The following is an 11,975-nucleotide window of genomic DNA, read 5'->3' on the forward strand; positions in this document are numbered from 1 at the left end:
ATTAGAAAAAAAAACAGAAAACCGTTTCCATTAGTAAATGTGTTTTTTCTTTTCTCTCTTGCTCTCTCAAAATCTTTTTTCCTAAGTAAAGTGCTGCCAACACTTCCTAAAAAAGATGGAGTGATCGATCAATCTTTGTTCTAGTTCGTTGGACTTTATGTTTGGGTGCTCAAACACTAAGGTCGTAATCCGTTATATCCTGGGAGACTAATGCTACATCGCTCCTAGCACTCTCTGTTGGGTTTACAACCTCAGATTATAAAACCTTTATCGATATATATATATTATTTTGATTAATCAACTTATTCACTACCAACAAAAATTACAAGTAAGAGATTGTTTCGGATTGGTACGATTATACGACATCAAACTATAAGTTCAAATATGTTTAATATAATACTTGTTGGTAAATATGATGAATTTCACAATGACATGATTAAAACTATCTATTTGAATTCCCAAAAAAAAAACTATCTATTTGAAGATAACTAAAGAAATAATAATTCACTGACGGTGATGGATTTAATTAACCCGGGTAGCCCGAATCAATAAACCCGAATAGATTATAGGGGGTACGACAAGTATGGATCAAAGCGTACCTCAGAGGTACTTTTATATATTGAACGAATAATAAAGCTATTACAAGATTGGTAATAACAGGACAAAGATGTCATTAGGACAAAGAAGTGGAAGATGTCTTGTTTAGACAATGTTACATGTTTATATACTAGTTGTAGGTCCAACAACCTGGAGAAAACCCCTCGAGCGGGCCTGGACCGCGTCCCACGCCGATAAGACCGCGTCAAACCACGACCCGGGCCCCCTAGGCCGAGCCCAGAGCTCGGCCCAGCCGACCTCTGGAGAGGTTGGCCCAGCTGACCTCGTGGAGGACGACCATGGGCCGAAAGAGCCCAGGTCATGCTCCCGGGTCGGGTGATCCTTGACCCGTGCTTCGTGGCAGGTCCAAGTATGATTTATCCATCATCAGTCCCCCACTCTCTAAGCTGCGATAAGTCGTCAGCGAAAGAAAGTAGACTCGTAAAACCGCGCTGCACGAACGCCGTACCACTCCTACAACTATTTACGAAATATTACTCCCACCCTTGGTTAAAAATAAATCTCCAAGAATCCTCGGCAAAACAGAAGTTTTATCGCGATAGAAGTGCACACACAGATGAATTTCGGAATTTGAAGTCATCCTTATCCCTTACAAGTCTTCTCCTACCACAATTCTTCCACCCCAACCTCTATAAAAGATCTTGTCACCAACCTTTCACCCTCACATCACCAACTTTTCCCTTTCTACACTCAACCATCACCATCACCTTTTTAACCTTTTGACTTTCCCTCTTCCCAACAAAAGGTCAAATTTTTTCAAAATGTCATCTACTTTCCCCCCATTCTCCTCTCCCCCTCCACCTATATAACCTCCCTCAACCTTCCATTTGGATTTTCACACCATCCATACTCCTACAAAATCCGAAAAAGAAAACCGGCCAAGAGAGGGTGATTCCGCCGCCGCCGGTGAACCCCGCCAAGCCTCGCCCACATTAGCCGCCACTGCTGCCGGTGATCCTCGTCGAGGCCCGTCGACGTCAGCTGCCGCGAGCCCCCCGATCCTCGCTGAAGCCCGTCGACGCCAACCGCCGAAAGCCCTCCTACCGAAGCTCGCCGACGCCCGCCGCCAGCGACTGCTGCCGTGGAGTTCCACAGTGGCCGACAGCCGCTGCTCCGCAGCCAAAAATCCCCCAAAAATCGCCGTGAACCACCACCGTCGGTAGTACCGTCGTCGACAGCGAGAAACTCCCAACGCGTCATCGCCGCCGGCTCCGAGCAACGTTGCCGCCGAAGTTGGGCCGTGCTACCGCCGACTCCGAGTAGTCCGAGCCGCCGAGCCCACCGTCGAGGACCGCTAACCGTCGACGTCGGCGTACTTCGTGACCGCGAGTGCTAACCGCCGGCCACGCGTCGCACCGCCACCGCCGTCGCCGAGCTGCGTCGCCCACTCCGTCCGTCTCCGTCACTCCCCTCCGACCACCGAGCTCGTCCAAGCCGACCTCTACCCTTCGGCCCAAATCGCTCTCTTGTCATCCCAAGTGTCAACTCATCTCTCCTTAGAACCGGGTGAGTAGTTTCGCGTTCTCCTTTTAGAGTTCTACTTGATTCATGTCGTGCATGCCATTGACTCCTCAAGACCCTTATGTGAGCTTGTTGGACTCTATAAATATTCTAGATTTGCCCATGGATGACGGTGAGCGCGTCCCCCTAGATTAATTTCCCTCTCCTCCTCTTGAGGTTGACATGGCACTTGGGCGACCCGCCGTCGCGGCCCGCCCTCTTCGTGCCCTTGTGCCTACCGCGCTTCCAAACCCTTCCCGCTCTAGATTACACACTGAGCTTGATTCGACCACCCCCCGCGAGGCCACCGTGTCGCTTAGTGACTACGACATCGCGTGTGCCCGGTCCTTGTTAGGACCAACCGTGGAGGTCGTGGTTCCTTCCCCGGGGAGCAGTATCCTTGAACCTCCCTCTCCGAACTATTTCGGTGTCCACCTCCGGTCCCTTGAGATGGGCCTTCGTTTTCCGCTTAAATCCTTTGTGGTGGACATCCTAAACTCACATGGTATTGCTCCTGGGCAGCTAGTGCCCAACTCCCACCGCCTTCTAGCCGCCTTCATGGTTAGATGTGCCCAGGTCGGTATCTCGCCCACGTTGGATCTCTTTCATGCCCACTTCCACATCACTTGTGCTCCTGCCCTCCTGAGTAAGGGGTTTGCGTCTTTCGCTGCCCGATCCAATAAGAAACTCTTCCACGAGCCTAAATCTTCGAACAAATTTTGGAAGCCCAAATTTGTCTTTGTGTCTACCGGCCCTTCCCTTCCTTTCCATGTGCCTTGGGGTGGCTTCTTCTATAAGCGCCCCCTCCCCCCAGTCACGGACGAGCTCGCCGATCGGGGCTACTTACTTCTAAATCCACAGAGCGTTGACGGGTTGACGGATACCACGGCGCTTGTGACGGAGAGGGCTTTGTCCGACCTTGGTTTCACGCGGCACGCCGCTCCACCTCCTCCTAGGGCGGTGGTGACTGAGTTGGTCTCGTCGTCAGGTGAAGACACCGATGGAGATGAGCCGGATGAGATAGGCCTTGAGTTCGTCGAAAGCTTTCTGACATGTAGCCGACCATTCAAAGCCATTGCTTTTCTTGAGGACCCCAAAGAAGGGTAGAGACCTCTCGGCCGACCTCGAGAGGAAGCGGCCGAGGGCGGCCAGCCGACCATTGAGGCGCTGGACCTCGCGGAGGGACCTCGGAGGTTCCATCTCCAGAATGGCCTTGACCTTATCGGGGTTGGGCTCTATGCCCCTCTTGGAGACCATATAACCCAAAAATTTTCCCCCGTGCACCCCGAAGGTACACTTCTTAGGGTTCAGTCGCAAATCAAACTTCCGCATTATTGAAAATACCTCTGTTAGGTCGTCCATGTGGAGGTTGGCCTCGGCACTCTTCACAATCATGTCGTCGACGTAGGCTTGGAGGTTCCGACCGAGGACCTTCTTGAAGACCTTGGCGACCATCCTCGTGTAGGTTGCCCCGGAGTTCTTGAGTCCGAATGCCATTACCCGGTAGCAGAAGACCCCCTCCGGGGTGGTGAAGGTCGTCTTCTCCTCGTCGGCCTCGTGCATGAAAATCTAATGATAACCTCGAAATGCATCGAGGAAGCTCATCAGCGCGCACCCCGCCGTCTCGTCTACCAGCTGGTCAATGTTGGGCAGCGGGAACGGATCCATGGGGCACACCTTGTTGAGGTCGGTGTAGCCCACGCACATTCTCTAGGTCGACGGCTTAGGTGCGAGGACCACGTTTGCGAGCCACTCGGGGTACAGCACTTCCCGAATGTGTCCTATCTCGAGGAGGGTGTCGACCTCCTTTTTTACGAAATCGCGCCTCTCCGCCAAGAGGTACCTCTTCTTTTGTTGTACCGGCTTGATGGTGGGGTCTACCGCCAATTTGTGGGTGATGACCTCGCGGTCGAGGCCCGGCATGTCCTCGGGGCCCCACGCAAACACGTCCTTGAATTGTCGGATGACCTCGACTATCCGACCTCGGAGGTCGGCCGGCAGCCCCGTTCTGACCTTGACAACTCGCTCGGGTCGGCCGAGGTCCAACACGACCTCCTCGGTCTCGACTATAGGTTCGGCGCGGGGCCGACCCTCTTCGCCTTGTAGCGCCTTCTCGCCGATGGTATGCACCTGGAGGTCCCTTTTGCCGATCTGGCGACATGCCTTCAGGTAGCAACTCTGGCTGACCTTCTAATCCCCCCTTGCCACGCCGACCCCGGTGGGGGTGGGGAACTTCAGACATAGGTGCTCCATGGATATGACGCTCTGGAGGTCCTCCAAGGCGGGCCGGCCGAGAATGATGTTGTGGGCACACTCGATCTTGGTGACTACAAACTTGACCTCCCACCTCTTAACGTGTGGCGCGGTGCCTATCTCAACCTCGAGGTTAATGGAGCCCTCCGTCTCGATCGAGTCTCCTGTGAACCCGGACAGTGGGGTTCTTACTGGTGCCAACTGCTTCCTTGTCAGGCCGAGCTTAGTGAACATGTCATAATACATGACGTTCACGGAGCTCCACGTGTTCACCAACACCCGGTGAATGATAGTGTTGTTGATGTCCAAGGTGATCACCAAGGCATCCCGGTGGGGTAGGGGTCCATCTGGGAGGTCGTCGTCTGTGAAGATGATAGGTTCCCTCCTTTGCTTCTTCTCTTGCGGTTGGCGGATGACCTCCCCTACGTAGAGGTTCCGAGCCCATTTCTTCCTTTCTGATTGTGTGTCCCCTCCTTCGGGACTACCAAAGATGACATGGATGACCTGTTTTTTTAGGGGGTGGGACTCGTCCAACTCCTTCTCCTCCTCCTCGGTGAATTGGTCGAGCTCTCTCTTGCACGACCCGGAGGCGGGTGGCTCAGAACCACCCTTCTTTTTCCACACATTGGCCAAAGGTCGGCCTTGCCCCGACCTTTTAACGTATTGACCGAGGTAGCCCCTCTGAATGAGCTCCTCGATCTGTCTCTTGAGAACCATGCACTCGTCCGTGTCGTGCCGTTGCTGCTTGTGGAAACGGCAATATTTGTTGAGGTCCGCGTTGGGCGACACCTTCATACATTCTTCTGGGTATGATACGATGCCCATGACCTCGGCGTGCTCTAGGATAGCACTCACCGGATGCGTTAAGGGAGTGAGGTAGCGCAACGGGGCCAGCCGCGGCCCGGCCTGGCGTGGGGGCCTCGGCGCACGGCGTTCGTCTTGGGGTGCCTTGTCTCGCCGACCTCGCTCCTCCTCCTTCTTCTTTCTCTCGGCCTCCTCCGCCTCCGCGAACCTCGCCGCTCGGTCCAGCAACGCGGCGTATGTCTTGGGACGGTTTTGGATGAGGTCGCGGTGGAAAGGACCTGATCTGACGTTGCTGGTAAAGATCGGTATGGCTGCTTTCTCGTCGAAGTTTTCGACCGATCTCGCCTCCTTCTTCCATCTGGTGAGGTAGTCGGTCAATGTCTCCGTACTCCACTGTTCTAACTTGCACATACTAGCAAACTGCTTCTTCTTCGGTATGCTGCAGGCGTAGTACGACAATAATTTCACCGAGAGATCCGCAAAGGTCGAGATGGATTTCTCGGGCAACGACGTGAACCAATCTTGCGCTTGGCCGTCGAGGGTTGCGAAAAAACCCCGACACATGACGGCGTCACTCGCACCTGTCATCATGATGGCGGCCCGATACCTGTGGAGGTGGGACCGGGGATCGGCCGACCCTGTATAAGCCTTGATGGTTGGGAATCGAAAATCCCTCGGTAGCGGCTCCGCCATGACATCATCGGTGAAGGGGGAGGTCAACACCTCCTGAGGCTCCGGGGACCCTTCTCGTGCTTCCAACTTACGCTGAAGCTCGTCCATCCGCCTACGTAACTGCTCCATCTCACTGCTATGGGAGCTCGAGGGCCGTTCACGAGTCTCCCCGGATTGCTCTATACGCGAGGCTTGCTCCCGCCGAGGTTGAGCGCGGGGCTCAAGGCTCGGGGCCCTTCGTGAGGCCGACCCCTCGGCGGGCGCCTCGTTAGGAGATCCGAAGTCGAGGCATTCGTGGATTGGGACCCGTGTGCCCAATCGTCCGAGAGCGGACTTGGTAGCCCGAACCGGGCGGTCTCCTCTTGTCTCGCGTTGTGTAGGCCGACCTCGAGGGGCCTCGTCTCCTCCCCTCCCTGCTGAGGGCCGAGGTGAATTGACCTCCTCGGGTGTGCGAGGTCGGCGGGTGCTCGGACCCTCCTCCCGCCGTGATGGGCCGGGGGGAAGAGCCACGAGGTTGCCTTGAAGCCCATCCAAGATCTGCGTCAACACGGTGGTGGCTTGCCGGAGCGCGGTCATCCCCTCCTGAAAGCCCGGGGCTGGAGGTGGAGGGGGCGGGGTCGGCCCGGCGTGTCGGTTGTTGTTGAGGACGTCCCAGAGGTCACCGGCCGACCTCGCGGGCAGGGTTTGGTGACTCGCCGTCCCGTTAGGTTCACCGGCACGGGAGGGAGCGCGGTTACCCCGCGAGCCGTGGGAGTTACCGGAGTTGGATCCTGATCTTGCCATAGCTAGTGAATAGCACGCTCGAGCCTGTACGTCGAGCTCTCAATGAAAGCACCAATGATGGATTTAATTAACCCGGGTAGCCCGAATCAATAAACCCGAATAGATTATAGGGGGTACGACAAGTATGGATCAAAGCGTACCTCGGAGGTACTTGTATATATTGAACGAATAATAAAGCTATTACAGGATTGGTAATAACAGGACAAAGATGTCGTTAGGACAAAGAAGTGGAAGATGTCTTGTTTAGACAATGTTACATGTTTATATACTAGCTGTAGGTCCAACAACCTGGAGAAAACCCCTCGAGCGGGCCTGGACCGCGTCCCACGCCGATAAGACCGCGTCAAACCACGACCCGGGCCCCCTAGGCCGAGCCCAGAGCTCGGCCCAGCCGACCTCTGGAGAGGTCGGCCCAGCTGACCTCGTGGAGGACGGCCATGGGCCGAAAGGGCCCAGGTCATGCTCCCGGGTCGGGTGATCCTTGACCCGTGCTCCGTGGCGGGTCCGGGTATGATTTATCCATCAGACGGAGTTTATAATAGAGCATAATTAAATATTAATTTTTTAAGTCACTTCGTACCACTAAACCATAAGGTTATTGCCTTATCAGCACAATAAAAAAAATAATGAGTACAAAAAAAAAGATAAACTAATAAAATAAATTATTATTATTTAATTTGATACCATAATGAGTACGTAAACTAATGAATTAATATATAAAATAACGTTTTTTAATGAAATAAAAATTTATAACTTTATTAACTCATCAATAAAATCTTCAGCAATGAGTATGATTACGCACTAAAGTTAGCATCTCCATGGCACTAATTGAGTAGATAGGTATATTCCAAGAATAAACTTCTCCAATAAGATCCAACAACCTTCCCACCTCTTTAATTTCATCAGTAACTATCTTAGAAGCTACCTACTATACCTATATATAAGGTTAATATGTGTTTCCCCAATTTAATATATATGCATTTTGCTTTGAGTGTAATGATTATCTTGTAGCTAGGAGAATAAAAAGTAGTCAAAAACCATGAAATTAAACTACTTATGTTGGTTTTCAAAAAAAAAAAAAAACTACTTATGTTGTAATTGAATTGAAGTGGAAGATGGTTATGTTATGATATTGTAATGCTGATGATGAAATTTTATTTATTAAATAAATTTTAACGAGATCAAATAAGTCAAACACTTGTATAAATCAAAAGAATTGTCGTTCCATTTAATAACAATTAAGATATTGAAAATTGATGCGAGATAGTAAAAATAGTCAATCAGACATATGTTGGTGGCATGAATGGCCCAGTCCCAAACATGCACAGTTGAAAGGATATATAAATATATGAATACACAAATTTAACAACATATATACTACTCAGATCGAAGCTTACCAAACTATATATACATATAGATATCTTTTATTGCTGTGAATACATACATGGCAAAATTGGAATTTCAGATGAATACTGCTACAGTACACCCAACAAGATAGACTGATCAGATCTGCTTCAGCAAAAGATGATAGATGGCATTTCTTCTAGAACAACATAATTATACTTATAATATATTATATTATAAACGGGCCGGGCCGGGTATTATTATATTCAATTTCACATACATGATGCATGCTAGCTAAGCTCCAAACAATGTACATTTAATTTCGATCATGTCCGTCCTATCCTCTTGTATAGTATTTCCCATGCAATTAATATTTTTGGCCAAGGCGAAATCTATCGTCATAGATCCTCACATTCGATCTTATATGCATGATCAAATGAAAATATTATGAGTGTATTGTATGCAGTATGCAAATCGTATAACATTACCTTAGCTTGTGCATATTACCAAGGATGTGCTTATTCTATTTATACAAATAAATATAAATTATAAATAAATATTTATACACGTATAGTATGTATGAGTGTTACTATATATATATGAGTGAGTTCAAATAAGAATAACCCTTTCAAGTAAAAATTTAGGATTAATCTCAACCATTCTATCAATGTACAACACTCTGTATAGAAATCCACGATCAAAGTAATATGTATGCATGGCCTAGGCCAAGCTAATAATCAAACTAGAGAGTTATCGATGTATGGCATTTAGTATATGAATTGCACGACATCCTATATAGCAATGCACGAAAAGCGTCGAGCAAATAATCAAATACTCCATACTACTCAACGTTCACATGGGCATATCAACGCGTTCAATAGACATGTTGAATAGTCCCATTGGTTTGAACCCGTTGTGGAACCTGTTGACTGACCAAATTGTCCTTCAGAGTAATTTTTTCGGTCCTTAATCAGCACGATTAGGATGATTTGATTACAATCGTTGATTGTTTGATTTCAATGTCCCAAATTAAACTACACGTTCTCACCTATAAAATGGTTCGCACCTGAGTAAGACTATTATACTCATATTGCGCTGATTATTATATTTTATATAATTTGAATAAAATGTCTTCTTAATGCATTATATTATAGTGTTGATTATACAGTCTAAAGATATGAATTTAATAAGTCGATAATGAATAAATTAAAATCATATATATTTAACTTAGGTTAATAAATGAACATATACATAATTAAAGATTTAGAATTTAAATTAAATTGAATGCATGGAATGAGAGGGAGTGTGTGGATTTCCATTGAGTGTGAGTGTGTGGGTGGGCGTCAACGGAGTTGCACCAAAGTTTGGTCAGGTATGCACACATACATACATAGTGATGAGAGGAGGAGGAGGAGGAGGAGATGATGGATGATATTATTAAGCTAGGTATGGTAGCTAATGTGGTCGGCCTGGGAGGGATGAATTAATTTTGTCCATCCAAGGTGGATTCCTTGTACAGTGCTTATGATTCATGACTGTTGGAGAATTGAAACACTACCATCGCTTAGCCATGGGCACCCAACGCCCACCATTCGCCGCAAACTAAAGACGGATATACATGTATATATTTGTATATGTATATGTGTCACCATCCCTGCCCCCTACCTGCTGATGCCTACCTTTATTAATTCGATTCTTAGCTTGGATATCATGTTCCCATCCTTAATGAATTTGAATTAATTTAAGGAACATAAATATCTATCATTTGTTTCATTGTCAATATACAACATATATTCCTCTGCGAATTAATTAAATTATATGATAGATTTTTTATGTGTCAAAATTTATGAGGCTTCTCGCCCGCCGATCATTTATTATTTTTTTTGAGAAAAATTAAAGATTAAGAGAAAAGAATATTATATATAGGAGTGAAAAACTTTTGACTTGAATTTGATTATATATATTTGATTCCATCCCCACTTAGCTTCCAACAACAAAAGAAGGGTCTAGCTACATAGCCTGCCTGCCCCATATATAGAATTTAATTGACTCCATTTTCTTATTATTATTTTACTATAGGTAAATCCTAACCATCAATATATAGGTTAATGTTCAAGTGCATTCACCAATTCTCCCGTAAAACCCTTCATAAATGTACATAAATTTTTTGTTTATTTTGAACCATTAGATCTACTAGTGCATTGATCTAGACGCAAAAAGACCAAATTGCCACCACATTTTTTAATCATTGTTAATCCTGGACGTTGTTGATTTAGGCAAGATTATAGAAATATGTTCAAATGTGGTCGCGCCTTCCCGTGCGGTTCACACAACTCAATATTAAAAAATGCACCACTCAATGTTAAAAAAAACGCACCACAATGAAAATACACAAAAACACCATAAAACACACCACACACCCAAAATAATGCACCATAACTCCCATGCCCCTAATGGTGCATTTGCTAACACTATGTGATGTGCATTTACATACCTAGTGGTGTGTTTTTTTATGATGCGTACCTAATGATGCACATTTGTGTGGTGTATTTCTAACATCGAGTGGTGTATATTTGTATACATAGTGGTGTGACCGCACGTTAAGGAGCCACCACACCTGATCATAACCATATATATATATATATATATATATATATAGGTCCTTAATCAGGTGAGAACCATGTCCTAGGTGAGAACGTAAGGACAAATCCAAACCATTGATCTAATAGATCTAACGGTTGAAATAAACAAAATTTTGTAATATTTATGAAAATGACCCCGCTCATTTTTTACTTGATTTCTCATCTGTCAGATCTTGCAAATCAATGGTTTGGATTTGTCCTCACGTTCTCACTTGGGGGCATAGTTTTCATATGATTAGGATTCTATATATATATATATATATATATATATATATATATATATATATATATATATATATATTATTTGCATTCTTTTTCTTTATTAACTCCCTCTCAGTATATATATAACTCCTTCAACTTATATGTTCTTTCTTTCCTCCTCACGTTCCTTTTTCTTCTCATTTTTTTTCGAATAATTAATGTTTTAGTGAATTGAAGCAATTGCATAACCCTAACTTGTTTAGTTGCTAAAATCTTGGAATTAAGACATCTGAACTTTAATTTAAGTTAGGTTTTAAAGTTGAGTAAGGGGCCGGGAGCCCTTTATAAATTTTTAAAGTTCAAAGGTAATCAATTTAAATTTTTAGAAAGGTTTTAAAAGTTAGATAATAGTTGTTATCTAGCTGATTGGTTAGTGTATTTGACTAGTTGATAGCATTAGCTGATTGTAGAAAGATGTTTGGTAAATTAGTTATTAGCTGATAGTTGATACATGCTAAATGATTTTCTCAAAAAGCTTATTGAAAAAGTTGCTTTGAGCCGCTTTCTAAAATTTAACATTTTGGAGCAATAAGCTATTACGAAAAGCTAATTAATCAAACACTTATGTTGAACGTTTAAACAAGTTAAACAATTAATAATGGTCAAATAGTCGAAATTGACTGATAAGCTAACTATGTTACCAAACAGGGTCATAAAGTCATGAATTTTTATAAGCCTTTTTTGACATTTGTAGTTATATGCTTTCTCAATTGAAATCCATCTATCCCTCTGCTTAAGAGTCATTTAAATTAAATGTTTACAAAAATTTTAAGTCTTTATATATGTAATACACATTCAATAATGTTTTAGTTAGAGGTAAAACTACCGGGACCAATTGTTTCCACCAAAACATTGAAGTGGCAATAATTTTTTTATTTATTAATAATCATGAATTGATTGATCTCATCTGGTATGTCATGTGTTAAAAACACAAATCATAAATTGTTTATATTAAACGAGAAATATTTTAGCAAAACAAATTGATCCATTTGTTAGTTACGTTGTTTGAATTAGTATGGATGTACTCGATCAGCAGTTGATCAGATCAGAGCAAAGTGATTAATTAATCACGGGAAGAGTTTCAATATGAAACAATGC

General features: G+C 45.3%; 1 protein-coding gene across 1 annotated transcript; it reads right to left on the bottom strand.

The window, feature by feature from the left end:
* Nucleotides 1-4,308: 4,308 nt before the first annotated feature.
* Nucleotides 4,309-5,976, bottom strand: LOC116010996. Its single transcript, XM_031250483.1, has one exon. It carries the CDS (start codon nt 5,974-5,976, stop codon nt 4,309-4,311), a length of 1,668 nt encoding a protein of 555 aa, XP_031106343.1.
* Nucleotides 5,977-11,975: the final 5,999 nt, after the last annotated feature.

This window comes from Ipomoea triloba, chromosome 2 (assembly GCF_003576645.1).
Source record: "Ipomoea triloba cultivar NCNSP0323 chromosome 2, ASM357664v1".
NCBI classification, from domain to species: Eukaryota; Viridiplantae; Streptophyta; class Magnoliopsida; order Solanales; family Convolvulaceae; genus Ipomoea; species Ipomoea triloba.